Below are 23,670 nucleotides of genomic sequence, written 5' to 3'. Positions count from 1 at the left end.
GGTAGAATCCTGAGTGGACTGTACCACGTCAGGCCTCAAGAAAGGGTCTTGCGGTCTTGACTGCTTCCTATACCTAAAAGATTTCCTGCAGGTCGATTGAATCTGGAAGAAATAATCTGATCCAGCCTAATTTCTACTTCCAACTACCACTTTTATTATGTATCATTGTTGTGAACAACAGCAAGGAAAACATTTGAAGATGCTTCCCACTTTCCCAACCTCCTGCCGTCTCAATATTTAATCTCATCTTCCTGTATTTAGCCTAATTCATGAGTAGAGAAGGACCGAGAAGTTCTTTCTGATTCGTATTGTTTTGTATATGTATTCCCTCATATGTCCACACAGCCCTGTTTCCACATTCATCTACACATTTTCTAAAAGAGGAATATGGAAACTTTAATTAATTTTACTTTAATTAAAACATTTATATGCCATCCTTTGCAGCAGCCTCATGGGGCTGCATGGACTTATGCAGCTGGAAAATCTATACCTGTTTAACTATTTCCGCCTTGCCTTCAGAACTCCAGGACACCTGAGCTGAGAATTCCCTAGCACAGTGGTTTTCAGCCTTTCCAAAGCTCGGGACAGGTGAAAGCAGGAAAGCCACCTTGGGGACCACTGAGGCAGAAACAAAAGCACCACCCACAGAATACAGTATTCTGTGCATTAGTTTCCAAAGACAATACCAACAAAATGGAAATGCTCCAAAACCAGAAACCGAGCAACAAAAAATGCCGACCAAAGACCAAAATGCTGAAATTGGTGTGGCGTGGCTCCCACGGAGCCGTCTCACCTCCCTGGTCCCCCTGGCGGCACACCTGCCGCTGACACGATGGCAACCGAGGAAGAGGTGGTGGAGCTCAGCCAGCCCCTGAGCTGGCCCATGGGGAGCTGGATGTGTCCCCTGCCCCCATGGACCAGCAGGAAATCTGCGGATCAGTGCCAGTCCACAGAGCAGAGGTGGAAAACCACCACCCTAGTATTTATCAATGGTTTGGCCACGATCCGCAACCAGGGAGGTGTTGGCGCCTTCTTGGTCCCTCCCACACCCTGCCTGGTGCGCTTCCTCCCAAGCTCTTGTCCAAGCTGCCACTGCTTCTCCCTGCTCTTTGGTCGCCCAGTTCCTGTCCATCCAGCGTTATAATTATCACGTGCAGAACTAATAGCAGAAAGGTGGCTCCCTCCAATGATGTTCCACGCCATGGATTTGTCGGGCTTTAATTAGGCGTCTGCCCCTCAGTCCCTCATGCTGACCTTCCTACCTGACCCTCCCATTCGTCCTACATTGGACACGGACCCCTTTTTTCTTGGAACCGGCTAAGGAAGAACCCTTGGAATCTATGGTTTTGTGAGAGAAGACCAACTTCAGGCCAGAGACATGGACTGGGAAAGAGCGTAGGAAACACAGAAACATAGTTCCTCTCTACTCCTCACTGGTCAGACCTCACCTGGAACACTGTGTCCAGTGCTGGGCACCAAGGTTTGAGAAAGATGCAGGTAAGTTAGAAAGGGTCCAGCAGAGGGCAACAGAAACGATCCAGGGTTTGGAAACACTGCCCATGAGGAGAGACTGAGGGAACTGGGCATGTTCAGCCTAGAGAGGAGAAGGCTGAGGGGGGACATGAGATCCCTCTGTAAGTACCTCCAAGGCTGTCACAAAGAGGAAGGCCAAGATCTTTTCTTACTAATGCCAGAATGTAGGACTCAAAATAATTCAAGTGACGGCAACCCAGATTCAGGCTGGGCATCAGGAAAAGCTTCCTCACTGTCGGAGCAATACAGCAGTGGAACCAGCTGCCTGGAGAGGTGGGGGCTCTCCCACACCAGAGACATTCAGGGAGAACCTGGACAGCCACCTGACTGGGATGGTTTGACTTGGTGTCCTGCTACAGCAGGGGGTTGGACTTGATGGCCTTCATGGCCCCTTCCAACTCTTCTATGATTCTAGAGCGAGTCAGAAGGGGCCTCTTGGGCCATCTAGTCTGACTCCCGGCTCCAGCCGGCTCCGCTCAGGACATGCCTACCATGTGCATGTCCTCAGGGAAACTGCCTATTGGACTTAAAGCAGCTTTAAAATGACCAGTAGGTTGCATTGCTTTGTGCCCACATATATTTCATTCCTCAGCTGCAGAAAGAAAAAAGGATCTTTGCAGTCTGAGCTGCCCAGTCTGGATATAACATATGCTGTCTGATGCTCTTCGTGAACTCCCAAAGCATCGGTTGGATTTTTAAACATTGCAAAGCTTGTTTAAGAACACACACCCAAATACTGTGTTTCTGCATTTTCTTCCTCTCCTTCCGCCTCCAAGAGCGTGGTGTCTCCCATAGAGTGCTCCTTTTCCTACACTCCCTAAACAAATATATCTCGGGACCAGGTTATGTGGCTGGAATAACATTGGAATACTTTACAGCTCTCTGAATAGTTCTAAAGGTTTGCAGAGAAGCATTTTTTTGTGGTAAGCATTAAGGGTTGTTCATTGTGTGTGTTTGTCTGCATAAGAGACAGAGAGAGAATTGGTTAGCAGCACAAGGACCAGTTAAAAGAGGTTTGTGAAGGACGTTAACCAGCTCAAATTGGATATTAACAGCGTTGTTTTGCAAGGCTGGGAAAAACAGTTTTCTGAGTGCTTGTGATGGAATTTGTTGTGACGTGTCGAAACAGACTGGGCCCCCCAAAGTTTTAAGCAGCTCAGAAAGCAGATGGAAGGCTAATGATAGATAGCCGCACTGCACTCAGAAACCCTCACACTTTTAAACATTTTTCTGCACTCACAGATGTGAACGAATGTGAATTTGGAAATGCCGGCTGTGAGTCCCAGTGCTGTAACACCTTTGGAAGTTTTTACTGCAAGTGTCCTGAAGGGTCGAAGTTGAAGGATGATGGGAAATCCTGTCAAGGTAATCCAATGCCTGTCCTTTGGCTGATGCTCTAGTACGCATCTCCAGTTCACCGCAGTTTTATGGCTGGCAAAGATTGAGGAATTTAAATGAAAAAAAAAAAAAGATTTTGCATACCAATAGTAAGAGTGCTGGAGTTTACTATTTTTTTATTATTTATTAAAAGCTTTTGTATGCCGTCTTTTATATAAATATCTCAGGATGGCTTACAGCAATTTAAAAACAATTTAAAACATCTAGTGATTAAAACAGTGACATCAAATCAATCAATTAAATCAAAATAGAAAAAGCAAAAGTGACTGGAATCATTAAAACTATTAACTTTTAAAATAGCACTTAAATAAAAGGGTTTTGACCTGGTGCTGAAAAGAGTATAAGCTTGGCACCAGGTGAGCCTCTCTGGGGAGCGCATTCCACAATCTGGGCGCCACCGCAGAGAAGGCCCTACTCTGAGTAGACATCCTCTTTACCTCCTTCAAGGAGGGTTCCTGGAGCAGGGCCTCTCCTGCAGATCCTAAGGGGCATGAGGGTGTATAAGGAAGGAGATGTTCCTCTAGGCATCCTGGTCCCAAGCCGCTTAGTTTAGAAAATGTCATCCTTATCCTTCAGAAACGAGAAATAAATGCTGTATCCATATAGGAAGCAAATGGATTTTTTTAAATTTTAGGCTTTTGGGAACCAAATCCTTAACTTGCAAAAATGCAGGTTTTTTGATTGGGTGCAACAGAAGGCTGTTGACAGGGGCGGGGGTGGACAGGAGGTCTTTTGGAGGGCTTTCCTTCATTGGGTCATTGTAAGCCAGAGATGACTTGATGACCTGTAATAGCAACGGCAAAGAGGAGGCCGGTATGTGTTCACAATCATGAGGTGATACAGCAGCGAACCCTCAAACTGGGGGACCCTAAAAGGCCTTCTAGTCCAGTCCCTGCTCAATTGAGAACCCTGAGAGGTAGAACAACCTGTGGCAGGTGAAGATCAGTAGCCAAAAGGTTAATCGAAATGAAGCCATGTGACTGCAAGGGCAGGTGCGTTTTGGGAAGAAGTGGCGGTCAGCTGGTATTATTGGTTTAAGTTCATCAGTTTTGCCTCAGTCAAGGTAAAAGTACCTGAGGAACTGAGGAATTAGATTTAAAAGAAAAAAACCAAAACAAAGTAACCTCTGCCATTGAAATAGCCTCAAAACTTGGGAAACCTTCCAGGCCTCCAATCCAGTTATAATTTTGAAAGTGGGTTGAGCTGCCCAAGAGGGGAAACTGCTGGACGAAACAGAATACATGGAGTTTTTTTTTTTGGTCATAAGTTTTATTTGAAATTATAATCCTAAAAACAAAGAAAAACTAAAAACAACAATCATCAAAAACATCAGGCCTGCTAGGTCAGCCCCCAGATCTTTTCCTTCTATTTATGATAACTTAAAAGCATATTTAAATCTATGCGAAGTCCCGTTTCTCTAGCCAATAATAAAAAGAGTCCCAAGTTTGATAGAAGTCAGTATCTTCTTTCTCCTTCAGTGATAAAGTCAATCTATCCATTTCTGCACAGTCCAAGATCTTTTTTAGAATCATTTGTCAGTTGGTGCTTCTTCACTTTTCCAGTGTTGAGCAAAGAGAATACACAGAGTTTGGATGGGAAGGTGGGAGAGTCTGGTTTCTCTCTGTCATGTGTGGCCCTATCTCCGGCTTTTTATGAACGACACGCGCTTTCCCCAGGTTTCAATGTGTATGGAAATGCAGAGTTGGTTTTCAGAGAAACCCGAGAGTTTAAGGAAGGCAGGTATAGTGGTCTCGATCCCAAACAGCAACATTTCCTTCCTGCTGAAGCCCGGTTGTTTCTGGTCCTTCTTTTGCCATGAATGTAGCCAGCAAGTGCCCAGTTTGTAGCAACTGGGAGAGCAGAAGCCTGGTTTTTAGGAGTGTTTGCTGCTTTAACGAGGTTTTAGAAAGTCTGAGTGAGTGTGTGGGGCACACAATTGTGCTACAAAGGCAGAATTCTATATGCATGCACAATTCACATTATCAACGTTTAAAAAAACATGGCACAACAATGCACAGACTTTCCCACTGTAACAAGTTGTTGGACTGCTGTATGGATGCAGTCCATGAACTCCGTATTTTGTTGGATTGCAAGACCCATTAGCCTTATGCAGCATAGCCAATGAAGAGGCATAATGGGAATTGCAGTCCAACAGCCTTTGGAGTTGCTTTTTCCTGGTATACAGTTTGCATTTCAGTGGAATGCTGTTGCAGTGTAGACGCTGCATTGAAAGGGGATTCTCAGTGGGTTTTATTTCTGTAACCAGGATCAAGCATTTGCAAAATGCATCACATCTCTATTGGTCCATGAAAGGTTCTTCACACACACACACACACACACACACACACACACACACACCCAGCAGAAACGTCTCTCCTGGATAAAATTATGTGTGACATGAATTGTGTATGTGTAACCTTAAAGTTTGTGAATATACATTAAAAGCAACCCAGGAGCAGAAATGACTCTTTGGACTGGAGGGTTAAGAATGTACATAGTCAGATGTGTTGTGTTCTTGTCACTAGAGTGTATTTTATTATGGGGATGGTGGGAATATTTCCTGTCTTCCACAATCAGGGAATGAGACATAAACCGGCTTGTCCATATCGGAATGAAGCTAAGCCATTTTTAATTTCTTCGGTCTTCCCTGGACAGAGCTTTTCCTGTTGAATGATTAAAGGTTTCTTGATTTTAAGGTTTCTTGAGGGATGGATGATTAAAGGTTTCAGGGAGAGATGAACCATCCAATCCACGCTTTGTCAGTCCCAGTTGTGAGTAGCTCTTACACAATCAAGACTGGCAAACTCTTTGTTTAGCATTACGCTTGACCCTTGTATAAGCCGTCACCCCAAACTGATCCACGCCTTTGATCCAGACTTAGGTTCACCTAAGTTTTAAAACTTTTTAAACAGCTGGACTTGGAAGGATTCAGTGTTCATTGGGGCAGATGCTTTTCGTGGTGGTGGGTGAAATACAAGTTTCTGTACATTTTGTGCAGTTTTTCTACACTGCACTTGTACATTTTCCAGCCCAGAAAAAACAGCAGCTTCAGAGAATGGAAGGGAAGAGGGGTTCAGATCATGTCCACCCCCCGCTTCCTCAGAGCAGCTTGCTCACTCCACTTTGGGCTCCTCCTCAAAGATTTGGGTTGTTTGATCCTGGCTCTGCCAAAGTGGTGCGTGTTTGACCTGTAGTATTGCCAATAAGGTGAGCTTCGTGGTGGAGTACAGTGTTTGCATGCTGGGTTCAGCCCCCAGTATATGCAGGGGCTGGTGTACTTTCTCCCTGGGAGCCTTCCTAAGTCGGAACAGCTGATACTGGGCTAACTGGACCAGAGAGTAAGGCCTGGTAGGAGGCAGCTTCATGAGTCACACAAAACCCGATTTTTTCTTGGATTGTTTCGGTTTAGTTTAGTGACAGTTCTGGGATGCTGGAGCCCGTTGTCCAAATCAAAAGCAAAAACTCCAGGATGCCATGTTTTATTCCCCAGATGCTGTGCAGAGGAGCACTTCCTTCTCAAACACCTGCCGGCTGGTCCTTTCTCCTGAAGTAGGTAGTGTTGATGGCATTCTGTGCGTGCAATCAAGTTGGCAGGCTGAGAACAAGTGAGCGATGGATTTGGGCAGGCGTGGCCAGTGCGGAGCTGTGAGATGAAGCCTCGCCTCGGCTGCTCTGAGTTCTTTGGTGGAAAGATGGATGCACCATTTAAGGGGGGGACGGACAGGTTCTACCCTCCTGGATGAGCAGGGCTACAGGGCCAGTGTGGCACAGAATTGGCACAGAACCCGTGGGCCCAGTGGAAGTCCTAAGGGTCTCCGGCTGAAACCATGGTTGCAAGCAAAATGGGAAGGGTCTCATTCTCTGCATCCGTGGCTCCACTGGAACCAGCTGCTCTGTGAAGAACAGCAATAGGCCATTTGACTTTGGTGGGGGTCTCTCTTGCCCCTCCTGAGTAAGCTTAGTCATGGCAGAACTAGAGAGAACGAGTCGCGGCAGAAAGAACCATTCCAGCAGCCGCGTCCAGCAAAGTTGCCTGACCGTTTTTGCGCCCTCTAGTGGCCTGTGAGCTGATACCTGAATACCAAATGGCGAGCTTCGGCAAGAGGAATAGGCAAACGGGTATTTGGCAGATGCCTTGGCAAAGGGGGTGGTCTTAACCTGGTGCCGAAAAGATAACGTTGGTGGAAATTGAGCTGAGAGGGGTGATCATTCCATAATTTGGGGGCTCCCATGGAGAAGGTTCTCCTCCTCTGAGCGACCACACAGCCCTTCCTTGGAAGTGGCATTGGAGCAAGGTCTCAGAGGCTGAGCATACTGCTTTGAGCACCCCCTTGCTTCTTATACGAATTTGCTTCCAAATTCTTCCCTGCAGTTTAGTTTTGTCTACTGCTGTGTGGACACTCTCTCAATCCTGTACTTACTAACTAGTTGGCATCCCATGGCTGTTTTGTATCTGACAGGTAGTGTTTGAGTGTGTTTCAACCTGCTCTGGGTTGCCTGTGAGCATCTAGTTGGCCAGCGTGCGGACAGAGTTTTGGACTCAATGGACCCCTGGCCTGATCCATTATGGCCTTTCTTATGTTCTTAATGCTGTTTCAGTTTGGACTGCATTTAGTGGATGACCTGCAGCCCTGCCCAAACAGTCATAGAAACACAGAAACAGCGCGAGTCAGAAGGGGTCTCCCGGGCCATCTAGTCTGACCCCCGGCTCCAGCCGGCTCCACTCACGACATGCCCACCATGTGCGTGTCCAGCCTGTCCTTGAACAAAAAGTCATTGAGTCAGAAAGTTCCACCCTGTCCTGCTCTTGATTTCCTGGTTCGAGATGAAGTTTCACATCCGAAAGCTTGAATGGCAAATTTCAAGTGTGCCAAAATCCATTCTGCTCTGCTGAGTTTATCACTGTGTTGATAGAATTTTGAAAGCTTAGCGTGCAGCTAAAATTCCTCAGCAGTGGAGTTGTCTCCTCTAAAGCCATAACTGGAGGAAATACTCTGAAAGTGGACGCCTGCAGCTCAATGTGAGTGTAAGAGATGGTATTTTTCATCCAAGCTAGAGATTGCGTTGCAGACTGATGCTTGTGAATTGTAGACATAAGAAGCAAACAAATTTAGAATTGTTGCTGGAAGGAAGGAAGGAAGGAAGGGAGGAAGTAAGGAAGCAAGACTGACTGACTGACCGACTGACAGAAAACTTGGATTGTTTCTCAGAAGTAGGAAATGTGCTTAGCATCCTTTCTTCCCAAAGCAAATGGCTTTGCAACTGGAATGGATCCAAGAGATGGTTGTATTTGACCGTTCAAATGAAACCAAACGAGAGGAAGCAGTTCAAGTGCATTGAGCTGGCAGAATAGCAGGGCTGCTGATGTCCTTTTAAACAATATTCATACATTCACTTTGTGACAGTTCATCCCACACGGCAGCTTTTCCACGGCTACCCCGTGTGGCTGAGGTCTGCTGCTAGGAAGCGTAGACAGCTGCAGGGTGAGAGTGCAGGCTCTTAGGCTGCGTGTCGGTGATCTGCAGTCACAAGCGAAGAAATGCGCCCAGGTTTGTGTTGGAATAATGCGTGGATAGCTCAGAAATCTGTTTCCCATTCTCCAGTGAACTGGGACTTGACTCATTTCCCCCACAACTCGTGAGCAGTAAATGGATGAAGAGGTCATGCGCTCATCCACAAGCAGGGCTTAGATAATTGTAAGAAAGTGAATAGCCCTAGCAGACAAAGCTTAATTGTTGGCAGTCTGTCCCAAGGACGTTTATAACCGGACCACATCTGGAGGAGCCCGGTGGCTTCTTGGGGATGATGGAATCTCGCTGGAGCATGAAGCTTAGAATGCTGTTGTCCTTTCCTTTCCTTTCCTTTCCGGAGCTCCTGGACCTTGCAGGCTTGGGGAATTCCATCTAGATTTTAGGTGAGGCTTCTGTTCTGGTTCCTGGAAGCCTCCCCTTTTAGTCCTCCCACACTTTCCTCTTTCCCTGCTCCACTTTCCGGTTTAGGTTGACCATGGTTTGCTGTGGCATCCACAGGAGAAGCGGAAGCAAGTTCCATGCCTCCAAACCACAGTGAAGCTGCAGTTGGGTTGGCCAATGGTGCTTGGGAGGTTGGAGCTAACCATGGTTGGTCAGGATCAATGGTTGGTGAAATCGGGACGTGGGGACTTGGGGACTCAGTTTGCCCAGCACCAGCCCAGTTCCCAGGGCTTGTTGTGGGGTCCTGGGGTGGTCTGGAAGTTGCTATCACTGTGCACCTTGCCAGGTTTGGGTTGCACATCAACCTGTGCACCATAAAGGTAGTTATCGTGTGGAGCCTAACTGTGGTGTGTTTGAGGATTGTGTGAACCTGACCAGTGGATGCAGGATATTTATCCCTCTCCTCTATAAGTGTCTCAAAGGCTGTCACAAAGACCTTCTTCTTTGTCCCCTGGAGTCCCCCCAACCCCACACCCACCGCCCCAGTGACCCCATCCAGCCACCCCATCCTCTGCCGTCCCCTCCTCCTTTTGCCTTTGATTGTTCCCAGCATCAGGGTCTCCTCCAGCGAGTCCTTCCTGCTCATTTGGTGGCCAAAGTATCTGAACTTCAGCTTCAGTACCTGACCTTCTAAAGAACAGTCAGAGTTGATTTCCTTAAAACTCACATTAAAACCTATTGAAGATTAAAGTAGTGGGAAAATTAAAAGGGTTATGCCTGGCGCCGGAAGAAATAATAATGCTATCTGACATGTCGAAAAGTTTAAGGAATCTGGGAGGTCACATGTGATTTTGCTAATGCTGCAGGGAAGTGTTGGTTGTGTGGAAACGCTCCCTCTGCTTCCCGCAAGGGGACGATCAGAAGTGGTGATGCTTCCGCTGGTGAGGATGTAGCCTGCGGAAAATGCCGAATTTCGCTAATTCGATGCCCTCCCCCTTGCATCCTTTCCAGATGTCGACGAGTGCGAGATTCACAACGGGGGCTGCCAGGACAAGTGTGTAGACACTCTGGGCTCGTACCACTGCGAATGCAAGCTGAACTTTCGCCTGCACACAGACGGCCGGACCTGTTTGGGTAAGTCTTGCGCTGCAGCTGCAGCTCAGCTCCTCTGAGTCTTTGCAGCATCGAACACAATGCATGCTGGAAATGTTCAAGGATAGGCTGGACGTGCACATGGTGGGCATGTCGTGTGCGGAGCTGGTTAGAGCTGGGGGTCAGACTAGATGGCCCGGGAGGCCCCTTCTGACTCGCTCTGTTTCTAAATGCAGCGCTGGGTGACAGGATCTGGCTCGTTTTATGGAGTCAGCCCAGGAAATGCTGCACAATTTCCTGGGTTGCCTTTTCTGGCTAGGTTTGCTTAATGATTCAATCCGCAACTGTTTTGCATTTGGTCTCTTGAGAACTCCCGCTTTGTTGAACAGCACCGTGTCTTATTTATTTATATTTATTCATTTGAAGCTTTTATATACTGTCCCAACTACTAAAGTCTCGGGATGGTCTTACGATAAAAACAGAATAAAATGAAATGAAGCACAGCATCTGAATAATTCCAGTAAAATGAAACTTAATAAAATTAAGACATATTCAAGCCTTAAAATAATGGGAAAATAAAAGGGTTTTAGCCTGGCACCGAAAGGAATATGCATGTGTAGTCAAGGCTGAGTCCCATTGGGTTGGGGGCTGTTGCCTCCCAAGTCCATGGTGAACCTCTTCCATTACAGCTTCTTTTCTGATGGGGGTTGTAATCCAGGGCATCTGGGTGCCTATACCCATCCTAAGAACCAATGTTTCTGTTCTGGGTTCTTGCCAGCGAGTCCTTTGCGTTTTGCTTTCACCTTTCCTTGTTCTCCAACTCATAGGTAACATCTGTGTTATTTATTTGTTATTCCGTTGCATTTCTATACCCTCTGCAGCCAAAGCTCTCTGAGTGGATTCCAACATTTGAAATCACCCATCCAAATTTCAGCCAGGCCCAACCATGCTTAGCTTCCAAGATCAGGCAGGATCAGGCACTTCAGGCTATATGGAAGCTCCGTCCACCTTAGGCTATTCTGTAGAGTGTGCCTCTCTCTTTCTCTCTTTTCCTATTTAGCTTTTCACAATTATTGTTTCTGCAAACCTCAAGGATCCCCTGAGGTCTTCCTATCCTTCGTGAGGTCTCGTTGAACGTACAGAGCCATCAGCGCTCACGGCTTGAGTTTGCTCCAGGAGAGATGGATGGCTTTTCCTGGCTCCTTTAGCGCTTTGCTCGAGAAAGCCCTGTTCGCTCGGGACTGGAAGGAGAATCCACATTCCAGGCAACTTATCAAACCTATGAGCAACAAATGCAGGGAGAACAAGAACTCTTGCCTGGGTTTTTCCTTCCTTTTAAATACTTTTGGAATAGAATGCTCCCCTCTTATGTTACATCTGAAGTTGTAATTTCACAGCAGAGGTATTGCTTCCCTGACTAGATTCATGGATTCCACAGGGATGTATATTTCTCAGCCGAAAACTCTCTTTCTTTGCCTTACATCGTTTCCAGACAGGAAGAGAGGTAAGAGGGCAAAAAGACAAGAAACCAACTTTGTTCTGTCTGAGATCGACACACTGGGGTTTCCCATTTGTGAAAGGAAAACAAATCTTTACATTTCAAGAAACTCCTGTCCAATGAAGAGAAAGTTGCAATCCAAAGAGACTTTTATTCATGCTACAGTATTGTTGGGAGAAGTCTTCAACCATCAGCATCGCAGCGTGTCAAAGGAGCTGGCAAGCAGCACATCAGTTACCTCTGTTTTCTGTTTCGAATGCAGACCAGGAAAGAGGGCATTTGGTATCACAAACAGCATGTGGCAACTTTTACTGTGCCTTATTGTCCGGGGATTTCAAAGCACTCACTGTGACAGCAAAAAATGCTTTTTCTTTCCGCCCCTCTCCGGAAACTTAATCTGTGGGGTTCGTTGAGTGATCCTTGGCCCTAACTGTACTTGCCTCTCGAGAAGCTAATTTGCTTCCACACAATTAACCCTGGTTTTTTCCAGTGCCAGGTTTTGCAGTTGTTACTTCCAACTCGTATCAACTTCCCTTGCATGGGAAGTTGATCAAAGAAGGGTTTGCTTGACTTGTCTTGGATTGTGCAGGGAGCTACGTCAAGATGGGTTTAGAGGAAGCCAACGTTCTGGAGACGCTCTTGCGGAAGTAGCTTTTTATTGAAGGCTTTGCTCTGAAGCAAAAGTGCAGGCTCGGGAATTAAATGTGCTTTATCCAGTGATGGATTCCAAGAGATCCAGTGCACTGGATCAGCAAGTGAACACCCGCAAGCCTGCTGCCACAAAAACCTTCTTGCCAGTGTAGTACAGAGTAATATTTTTGCTGCACACCTTGAGCACGAGTTGGGTTGCGGGTAAAGTAAGCACAGTGGTCCTTTAGTTGCAGTTCTCTTTCTCCTTTCTTGGGGATTGGTGTGTAGATTGAATGCTCCCAGTCTAGGCCGTTTCCCCCATATTTGTTGGCATGTTTCTTTTAGGATTTGGACTGATTTGCTCTCTGCAGCTTGGAAAAGTTCTATAGGTACCCTATCTATTCAGAGTACTTTGTCCCTTCCAACGTGATGGGACAATTCCATTTCTAGGTATTATATACTCTCAGGTTCTCCCTCCATGATTAATTCCTCACCTCTTTTCATCTTTCATTTGCTTCAGTCACTACATTACCTCTTATCTGTTTAGTTGCGTCCACATTCTTGGTCTCTTTAGCCTGAGAATTTCTCTGAGAATACAGAATTCTTGAGTCACTGTGTTATTTCATGTTGGGACTGGAAGGATGGGACATGATATATGTTTGGAAGATCTTTCCCATTGGCAAAAGCTTCTTCTCCCATAATCTCCAGCAGTAGCTGCTGTAGCAATTCATAATCTCCTTCCATCTCTAAATCGCATCTGTGGATGGTCATGAGATGCATAAGCTTGTCTTAAACAGAGCTGAGATGGAGCTCTGAGATTTGCCCCTCTAGCATTTTGTGGTTTTCCCTCTCCTACTTGGCCGGGTCCAGCAAAGCAAGCCGGGCCGAGAGGAAGCCCCCAGACAGCGCCTCGTACAGTCTGTGGGTTGTCAGTGTGGTTTGTATCCCACCAGCAACCACCCTAAAGGAAAAGTTCCGGTTTGCATGGTAGCTACTTATACATGGCCGTTTGCCTTGCTTTGCAAATCCGCTCACTGTGTTTATGAGAAAGAGAGACGCGCAAAGCTCGTTTCAGCAAAGAATGTCCATATAGCCTGGATTTTGCTGTGTGCGCCCAGCTTCTCTACACTGCTTTTGACAACTGAAAGTGCTGCTTGGAGCTGAACTTACAAATCTTCGGTGTGTTTCCTGCTGAAGGAAACTGGGTGATAATTAAAGGGAGACTTGCAGGAGTGTTGGTTGCTTTTAAAAATGCTATACTGGGGACAGCGTTTCTGGATGGAAATCCCCTCCCCTCCCCTTCCCTTGAACAGGACTTAAAAAGAAAGCGGTTTTCCAGTTAAGCTGTAGTCAGATGCAATCAAGCTAAGCTCCTGGTCTTAGGCGAGGACTGGGAGCCAGGCCTTCCCAGAACTGGGACGTCAACCAGGCACGCTGAGCGCCTGCTGCCAAACCCCCTCATCGCTACATATGGGGCACATACGCTTCTCTGGCCTGCCAGGGAACGAGTTCTGCTTCTAATTACTTGTCCTGCGCTGGAATGTACTCACTCACTGGGATGAGTGCAAACAGAGCACTTGGACTTTGCAGTTGACATATACAGTCGGAAAATTTGCAAGGTTCAGATGCTGGGGGTATTTTCTGCGCACGGCTGAGTTTCGGGACCTTCAAAGACATTTCCTAGGGAGAGAAGATGTCCGAAGGGTGTTCAGAAAGACAAGCCCAGAAATTTGCTCCGTGGCATCTGGCATCCTTTACTAAACAAGTCTCTGATCATAGGTTTAAATAAGTTTATTTAACTCTTTTCTAGACTGTCCCATTACCGAAGTCTTGGGATGGTTTAACAATACAAAATGTAAAAAAAAAATAATTAAAAAATTAAAACACAGCATCCTAAAAATTCAACTAATAATAAAACCCCAATTAAAACAGTCAGGTCTTAAACACTGGGAAAATAAAAAGGTTCTAGCCTGGCACCAAAAAGAATAAAGCAACGGCTCCTGGCACAGCTCTCTGGGGAGCGTATTCCACAATCGGGGGCCACCGCAGAGAAGGCCCTTCTCCAGGTAGTCACCCTCCTGATCTCCTTCAAGGAGGGCTCCTGGAGAAGGGCCTCTGCCCCAGATCTTAAGGGACGGGCAGGCACATACGGAAGGAGCCGATCCTTCAGGTAACCAGGCCCTAAGCCGTTATGGTATGGTCTTGGAGTTGTCCTTCCAAAGCTGTGGAAGGCCCTGTGGGTGTGTATCTCTGAGATGTGATGCTTCCCTCTGCAGCCTCTGGTGTCCCCCCTTTTGGTGTTGCAAAAAGGGTTTGACGAGAAAGGGCAGTGCCGTGGGTCGAGTGAAGAAAGCCTAGCACAGAAACTTGCTTTCCATTGGGTGTCAGCAATGGAAAGATGCAATCAAGTTAGTGTTGTAATGTACAGTCGCTTGTTACTAAATTTATTTTTATTCACTATTATTGTTAGAGATTGTTTTAGTGTATTTGATTTTAATGATTGTAAGTCATCCGGAGATGCTGTGCATAAGGAATGGCATATAAAAGTTTTAAATAAATAAAATAATAAATTAATAATTGTGCTAGATGGGCTCAGAAGTTGGGTTGTGAGCTGGTTTGAGGAGTGGGGATGGAGGATTATCACAAGCTCTAAGGGACTGCGTTCTGTAGGACTGCACACTTAAGAATTTATACATCTCACAGTTCATTGTTGCCTTCCAAGAAGGCTTTTTCCAAGCCATCAAAATGAAGCACTAAAACCATGCCAATAACAATATAAAAGGTATTTAAAACATCAGAGCGGTAAAAAAAGACTTAAAAATTAAAAACAGATTAAAAAGAAATAATAAACAAGAATATTTAATAGCTCAGGGGAAGCCTTGCTTAGGAGAAACATTGATGGTGGTAGCTGAACCAAAACATTATTTATTTATACAGCTTTTAATATACTGTCCTCTATAGTCAATTTAACCCTCAGAATGGTCTAAAAGATTAAAAATAAGAGCAGATTACAAATGCAATAAAATAATAACATAAAACAATCATAATACGTTTCCATAGTGATACATTTCAACAGTCCAGCACCTGAGTCAACCAACAAAAGCAAAAAATAAAGTAAATAATAGCCAAAAATCAAATAAACAACTAAATAAATAATAACTTAAACACGTAGAGACATGGCACAAACATAAAAGCAGGTATAATTAAAAAACACACCACTTAACCATTACAGTGGTGGAAATCCGTTGTCCCCACTTGTCTAAACTCAAAAATTCGCGATCCCGTTGTTGATCTGGCCTGGTTGCTGTTGTCGATCCTTCGGCTCTTCCTGCGTGGAGGATTAGTGGAAACGTTGGGAGAGGCAGCCCAGCATTCCCTGTGGCACACGTCGTTCCTTCCCTTTGGGAACTGGATCGTGCCCTGTCTAGAGAGCAGGTGGCAGTAACACCTGAGGAGAGCCTGGGGGCCCCCTGAGACTGTTTGTCCGAGGGAGTCAAACCCCCTTTCCAGGTGGCTTGCTGCCCCTTGCGCCTTCCCGGTGAGAAATCCATGTGCTGACGGGAACGGCGGCTGCATGCACAGATGCCAGAATCTCCAGCGGGTGGCCCACTGTGGTGGTCACCCTGGATACAGGCTGGCCAGTACGAAGAAAGCATGCGAAGGCAGGCAGCGTATTGCAAGCCCATCTCCTTAAGTCCCATCCTGAGCTCCATGGATGCTGCTGGGAGTTGGTTCGCCTTGGTCTGGAAAGGGCGTTTGCGGAGGATACTTGCAAAAACATCTTGGTTCTTTTTCTAAGATGGAGTCCTGCCTGATGTTCTGAAGATGTTTTGAAATGCTTCCAGCAGCAACTGTACATGCATAGATAAAACAATATGGGTACAAGAGGGGGAAGCATAACACAGAAACAGAGCGAGTCAGAAGGGGTCTCCCGGGCCATCTAGTCTGACCCCCGGCTCCAGCTGGTTCCACTCATGACATGCTCACCATGTGCATGTCCAGCCTATCCTTGAACACCCGCACTGATGGGGCCTCAACCACCTCTTGTGGAACCCCATTCCACACCCTCGGGGTCCTGACTGTCAGGAAGGGCTTCCTGGCATCCAAATGGAACCTTGGCTCCCTGAGCTTTGCTCTGTTAGAGCACATCCTGCCTTCCTCTGCAAAGGATAACAGGTCTCTACCCACCTCCGTGTGGCACCCCCTCACATACCTGTATGTTGCCAACAGATTCCCTCTGAGTCTCCTCTTCTCCAGGCTGAAGAGACCCAGTTCCCTCAGTCTCGCCTCATACAGCTTTCCCTGCAAACTGGCCACCAACCTTGTGGCCCTGCGCTGCACTGACTCCAACCTGGCTATATCCTTCCTGTAACGAGGGGCCCAAAACTGAGCACAATACTCCAGTTGCAGGCGCACCAGAGTTGCGCAGAGCGGTAGCAACAGCTTTCTCGATCTAGAAGCCACACTTCTGGCTGTGCAACCAAGGGTAGTGTTTGCCCTCTTGGCCACCGCATCACACGGCTGACGCATGTTCAGCCTGCAGTCAACCAGCACCCCGAGGTCCCTTTCACGAGTGCTGCTCTCCAGCCACTTGTCCCCTGACCTGTACTTATGATCACCTGACCTGTACTTATAAGGATGTTGGAAGTGCGGTGAGAGTTGTTGATAATAGGAAGAAGATGATGGGAAGGGGAAAGACGGTGTCACCCAGATGATAAAGAAGGTGAGGTTTCTGGGATCAGACTCCACCTCTTCTGCTCCATGCATTAATTGAATGGAGCCACCCACACAGGCGGCTTGTCCACAAGCCATCGGGTCTCTTTCCTGGCAGAGTTTCCTGCCCTCTGCACAGAACTCTTTGTGTCTGAAGATGGATCAACACAGGGCCTGGAACCTACCTGCTAAACATGCATTGAGTGTACACCCTGAACAGGGCCGATCTTATGGGGAAACCAGACGATAGATTCCTGGCTGACATTCCTATAGAACTCACTGCCTAGAAAATGTGGTTCCTTCCAGATGGACAGCCCGGCCTTCGAGCTGCAAAGGGGGTCATTGTTTCCTCATTATTTTATTTATTAGATTTATACCCCACCTGTTTCTTTGTTTAAAGGTGGGTTGGGTGAAGAGTCCACGACTGACCCAAAGTTGCCCCGGTGGCTCCATAGCTGAACAGGGTCTAGAACCCGGATTGCCTGAGTCCCAGTCTAGCATTCTAACCACTGCACCATACTGTCCTTATGCCAGAATCACCCACACAGATAAAAAGGGGCCCTTCCCTGGAGGAAGCATGGGGTAGAAACACTGTGAAATAATAGGTACCGTGTTTCCCTCAAAATAAGACCTAACTGGAAAATCAGCCCTAGCATGATTTTTCAGGATGCTCATAATATAAGCCCTACCCCCAAAGTAAGCCCCAGTTAAGTTTGTCAGCCGGACGGACGGGGAAACACGGTATGTCCCTTGCAACACACAATAAATGTATTGAATTATTAAATAATAATGTTAACACATAATTAAATATAAATAAATAACATTATTGACATTAATACTTAAAATAAATGATAGTATGCATTATAATTAAGTATTTGTAAATACGCAAATGGACACCTTTGGGTGAGAGGTAAACGCCCATGCAAACAGATGAACGCTAGACTTCTTGCCGAATGACCATGAACGCATGAATAACGTCATGTGTCGTAACAGACATACTTAAAGCATGGATGCAAAATGCAAGAACTGTTCCATCGAGTACAAGAAACCCTCTTGGGGCAAGAATCTTACGGCTTTTGTAAGAAAAAATAAGACATCACCTGAACATAAGCCCTAATGTGTCTTTTGGAGCAAAAATTAATACAAGACCCGGTCTTATTTTTGGGGAAACGCGGTACATACAGTATCTTAACTCCGCTTTCAATTTTATCCCCTGATCCAGATATCAATGAATGCGCAACAGGAAGTGCTAGGTGTGCGCACGATTGCATTAACACCCAGGGCTCCTTTAAATGCACGTGTAACCCGGGCTACGAGATAGGAGCAGACGGCAAGCAGTGCTACCGTAAGTTCCCTTTCTGGTTCATTTCTTGCTGGAAAAAGGACGCGAAATGATGCTCAGATCAGTCACACATCTGGTAAGTTGTGGTTCCTCCTGTGGCCAGGGCCGCATTTCAGGGAATGCTGGAAGGGGTGGAAACAGTTTGCTACTGACTCAGCCTGGTTTTAATCTGACCACTGCGTCGGGACTGTTGCTCTGCTTTATCTGCTGCTCCATCTAATTTGCTCTAATCAAATAGACATCCTGTTGGATTTGTATGCTGCTTTAAATGGAATTTGTCTGTCTAATTTACATCCTGGCTGTATCCACAAATGGTTGAGGCCCTAGTTATGGAGGGAGGTGAGCTTTTAAAATTCAGTGATGCACATACAATTATTGAAAGCAGCATTGCATTTTTTCTTTAGATAGCACTATTAGATACAATATCATCTTTTAGTTATAATACCAAAATTAGGTAGTGGGTTTATACCAGCCTTCCCCGGACTGGTGCCTTCCAGAATATCAGAAGTCCCAGCCATCTTGAGCAGCTTTTAGGTAGAAAGGGGAGCTATAAGCTAAACAAAAGTGCGATTCCATGGTTCTTGGAGAGGATCCCAACAGCCATGGAGTTTTCGATGTCCTGCCACCTGAAGAAGAGGCTGCTTCTCGCACGTTGGAAGGAGAGCTCCAGAATCCAGTCCCGTCCCTTCCTGCTGCCTCCTCATAGCCACCTCCAGAGAATGGAGGAGAGGCCAGGATATAGGAAACCCATTAGCACATCTCCACCAGCAGATGACCACTGAGGTGGTGGTGGAGCTGCAAGCTCAAGAGGGCAGGGGCAAAAACCTCCTTGGTTGGTTCTTCAACTTTGTAGCTCCTTCTGCCCACTGGGAATCAGGGGTTGCCATCCAAGTGAACCGGGTACACCCATCAAAGTATTGCCTTTGACATACGGGCGGATTTGATGCATTGCAGTGGCTCCTCATGGCACATCTCCAAACTTCTGCACGCGTGTGATACTCAGTGTGCAACCGCAGGCTGAGACATGGTGAAGGGTGGAATAGAAAAGCTTTAAAACAAACAAAGAAACCGCCTTCTTGTGATAAGCACGCTAAATCTTACTCTTTCTTCCAACCACGAAAGGTCTGGCTTCATCTGAGCATTTGCACACATGCTCACAACAAGGCTTTGAATATTTCACACTTTCTAAGTCATATCTCGGTTTCATGAAATAACTAAGAGAATTAACAGCTGTTGCTGAATTTCTCTATTTTCTGCATGCCACCTCTGACATCTGTTAGTTTAGCTATTAATAATGCAATCCTGGGCATTCAGTGGAACTTACTCCCAGGTAAATGCATGTAGGTAAATGCATATAGGATTGCAGCCCTGGCTTCTGCTTTTCTCCAGGTCATAGTTACAAAAACATGTGTTCTGTTAACTTGAATTATATTATTTCTAGATTATATGTTGTGAGCCTGTTGGAGATTTTTTTTTTAAAAAAAAGCAGGACAGGTATAATCCATTAGATATATGCATACATCACCAGTAATTGGGGGCAATGCAGAGCTGAATTTAAAACTTCGCTTGTCAGCTCTTTTACATAAAACATATATTAAAAAATGTTTTAATAAATAAAATAAATAAATAAAACGAACACTGGGATCTTAAAGGTGTGCAAATTCTTGCTTTTAAGATGCTGCATGAATGTAAAACGTTGCTTGTTTCTAGTCCATAGATGACTGCATAGACAAACACTCCATATTGGTTTGTGTTTTTGTCTTTCTAGGGATAGAAATGGAAATTGTGAACAGCTGTGAGAACAAGAATGGCGGCTGCTCACACCTTTGCCACCACACCAGCTCTGGCCCCGTCTGCAGCTGTAATTTCGGATATCACCTGGAAAAAGACAAGAAAACATGCATTGGTAATTAAATTAATGAGCTGCTAATTGAAGTGTGGCAATCCTAGGACCACTGGGTTAGATCTAGGCTTAGTTATACTTGGAAATAAATGCAGTGGGTCTCTTGCAGGTATGGGGACAGGTTGATGGGGTTTAAGCCAGCAGTGGCTGAACAAGAATGGGATTTTGGGGTGGCAGAGGGCAGCTTGATGAAAATGGGGGGGCAGTGGGCAGCTGCTGTGAAAAAGCGCATTCCACGTTGGCTGTAATTGTGAACGGAATTGAAAGTGAAACACGGTGCTTGGAATATTTTGTCCAGTCCTGGTTGCCTTACCTGAAAAAAGGACATTATTCAGTTGGGAAATGTGCAGAGCAGGGCAGCTCAAATGCTGAAGGAGTTGGAAGGGCTTCTGTATGAGGAGCAGGTGCAACAGCTGGGATTGTTTAGCTTAGAAAAACGGCAAGGAGGGGGAGACACGAGAGAGGGGTTGAAAAGGAGGCACGATGCGGAGAAGGAAATGCTCTCCTTCCTCTTTCACAATGTTGGAATTCAGGGTCAGGCCAGGACTGGTGGCAGGTTTCAGACAGAAAAAAGGATGCGCTTCTGCACACTGTAAATAGTCAAACGATAGATTTGCTGCCAAGGGAAGGGGCAGTGGCTACCGATGCGGACGGCTTGCTGGTCATGGGCTACCACCTTTCCTGGGGTGGTCAGCCTGCATTGGGAAGTTGCTGAGGAGCTGGACAGGAGGAGGTCTTGCACCCATCCGCCTGAGAGGGTGGCGGCAACTATGGGACACGTGCCACCGCGGGCACGCAGAGACCTCTGTCGGCACGTGAGCCAAGTCGCCCCAGCATCACCCCAACACCTGAGCACAGGGTAACAGCGCACACAGGGGCCATGCGCATGCTCGGAAAGGAGTAGCGGCGCCAGAGATGACGTCATGAGCTGCAACTCGTTAGCCGCGACTCGTCCGACATTTGCATGACCGGTCAGTGCACTGCCAAGTGTGTGTGTGTGTGTGTGTGTGTGTTGCTTGGACAGACTATGAGGGGTTTTTCCTAAACTAAATACGCAGTTTTCAGGTTTTATTATGTTTAGAAAGGGCAGAAATGATGAGCTCAGCAGAAAAAGCTCCTCAAGGAAGGGTTTTTAGAAATCGCCCTCTTTTCACGGGAAGTTTAGCCCTGTTTTAGGGTTAGGGGAGTGCACCAGGGAAGGGTTCGGGTTAGAAAAACGAGGTGCCCTGGCATGATTTTGATGGTTGGAGTGTGTTTCGAATGGGCAGAAAGGAAGAGCAGTAAAGAAAAACCTACTCAAGAAAGGGTTTTTCAAAATTGCCCTCTTTTCACTGGAAGTTTCGCCCTATACTAAGCTTAGGGGAGTGCACCAGGGTACGGTTAGGGTTGGAAAAACGAGGTGTCCTGGCATGATTTTGATGGTTGGAATGTGTTTAGAATGGGCAGGAAGGATGAGCTGTGCAGAAAAAGGTTCTCAAGGAATGCTTTTATAGAATCGCCCACTTTTCTAAGTTATTTTTGCCCTGTATTAGTGTGAGGGGAGTGCACCAGGGTAGGGTTAGGGTTGGAAAAACGAGGTGTCCAGGCATGATTTTGATGCTTGGAGTGTGTTTAGAATGGGCAGGAAGGATGAGAAGTGCAGAAAACGCTACTCAAGGAATGCTTTTTAGAAATGAACGTCTTTCCTAAGCTAGTTTTGCCCTGTATTAGGGTTAGGGGAGTGCACCAGGGTAGGGTTAGGGTTGGAAAAACGAGGTGTCCTGGCATGATTTTGATCGTTGGAGTGCGTTTAGAATGGGCAGAAAGCATGAGAAGTGCAGAAAAAGCTGATCAAGGAATGCTTTTTAGAAATCGACGTCTTTCCTATGCCATTTTTGCCCTGTATTAGGGTTAGGGGAGTGCACCAGGGTAGGGTTAGGGTTGGAAAAACAAGGCGTCCTGTCATGATTTTGATGGTTGGAATATGTTTAGAATGGGCAGGATGGATGGGAAGTGCAGAAAAAGCAACTCAAGTGCAGGGTCAGGGACGTGGTGGTGAACCTGTGGCATGATTGCCACAGCGGGCACGCAGAGCCCTCTATGTTGACACGCAAGTCAAGTCGTCCCTGTCGCCAAGCACCAGTTAACGGCACACAGGGAGGCGTGTGGGTGCGGAGTAGCCTGGCCAGGCCATGATGGCAGGACGTGTGACTCATTAGCCGCGAATCGTCTGAGCTTTCGCATACCTGGTCAGTGCGCTCCCCAGGATGTGTATGTGTGTGTGTATATATATATTGTCACATCCTGTGAGTTAGGTCAACAGGTTTCTGCTACCCGTTAAAACTCCTTGAGGATTTCAAGAATGCACCTTGATCAAAATTCCCCAGGGTCTGACAGATGGCCAGACACAGCAGCATTCTGTGCCCATCCTCAATCCCTTGGGGAGCCTGGAGAAAACCCCTGAGACGTGGCAAGCCATTGGCTTTAATTTTATGGAACGTGCAGTCATTCAGAGGCAGAAGGGCAGGGTGGACAAGCCTATAGATCTTCTCGCATGGGCTGGTTTTTCTGCAGGCACCTGGCCTGAGAATGCCACCTGACCCTGTTCTCTCTTCCCTTCCTTCCTTCCTTCCTTCCTTCCTTCCTTCCTTCCTTCCTTCCTTCCTTCCCTAGATACGGAAGAATGCATCACAGGCTCGCATTGCTGCCAGCAGGAGTGCTACAACTACCCAGGGGGCTATGAGTGTGTGTGCTATGCTGGTTATCGGCTCCAGGCCGACGGATGCAATTGCAGCGGTAGGTGGAAAGGCCCAGCTGGGCTGCCACGGTGGAAGCAAGGAGGTTGTCCTGGCCTGCCAGCATCCATCTCGGTGTCCCGGCAGAGCCGGGAGCTGGAGGATGGGTGGAAATGCTCCGTGTCCACGTGCTGCTTTCTTCGGATATGTCTCCGAGATCAGGAAGAGAAAACGAAGCAGGCTGGAGCGGGAGGACTTTTACAGTGCCCCCTGCAAAAGCAGTGGGTGCCAAGCACTGCTCCTGGGGGGATTCCAGGCTGCAGTTTGGGCTGAGAAGCCTGGCTCTTCCGCTTGCTCCCGAGTGGAACGGTGCTGCAGGTATCCAAACCTTGGCTGGGGCTTAAGCAAAGCAAAACACAAGAGCTGCCGCTGGTGGGGTGGATGCATCTGATTTATTCAAAATTTGTCAGTTGCTTTTCATGGAGCATAGAGGAATTAAACAGTCACAAACCAACGTGGTATTGTAAGTGATGAAAATGGCAATAATGCGGCAGTGACGGGAAACGTAGCGGGGGAAAGGCAGAGAAAAATAGGATGTTTTCGCAGGTGAGCAAACGAGATGGACCGCTCTGGCTGATTTTAAAATACAGGTGGGTGGGTGTGGAAGAAGAAAAATGACTTGTAATTTGGCTCGGAAACACAGTGGTAATCAATGCGGCAGTAGAGGCCTTCTGGATGGGAGCTGAAGTTTCTGGGCCATCTTTGAAGACCATCCCACATATTCCCACCTGAACGCCAAAATCGGGACTGGGCACCTGGGTGATCCGGGTTCTAGACCTCACTTTGAGCAAGTCTTGGACAGTCAGCCCAAGCCACCTCACAGGTTGTTGGAAGGATAAAATGGGGTGGAGAAAGGCCGAGTTTGCCACCTTGAC

General features: G+C 46.8%; 1 protein-coding gene across 1 annotated transcript in view; it reads left to right on the top strand.

The window, feature by feature from the left end:
* The window catches only part of MEGF6 (multiple EGF like domains 6), a 36,517-nt gene that overhangs the window by 5,350 nt on the left and 7,497 nt on the right, over positions 1-23,670 (top strand). The window contains exons 4-9 of the mRNA XM_044445321.1: positions 2,776-2,898; positions 9,855-9,981; positions 15,607-15,725; positions 17,999-18,121; positions 19,887-20,024; positions 22,674-22,796. Coding sequence (XP_044301256.1) covers positions 2,776-2,898; positions 9,855-9,981; positions 15,607-15,725; positions 17,999-18,121; positions 19,887-20,024; positions 22,674-22,796 — 753 coding nt within the window. The remainder of the gene's footprint in view (positions 1-2,775; positions 2,899-9,854; positions 9,982-15,606; positions 15,726-17,998; positions 18,122-19,886; positions 20,025-22,673; positions 22,797-23,670) is intronic.

This window comes from Varanus komodoensis, unplaced genomic scaffold (genome assembly GCF_004798865.1).
Source record: "Varanus komodoensis strain SLA01 unplaced genomic scaffold, ASM479886v1 scaffold48, whole genome shotgun sequence".
In the NCBI taxonomy this organism is placed as follows: Eukaryota; Metazoa; Chordata; class Lepidosauria; order Squamata; family Varanidae; genus Varanus; species Varanus komodoensis.
Note: the sequence above shows the minus strand (reverse complement) of the source record. Positions and strands in the feature narration are given on the sequence as shown.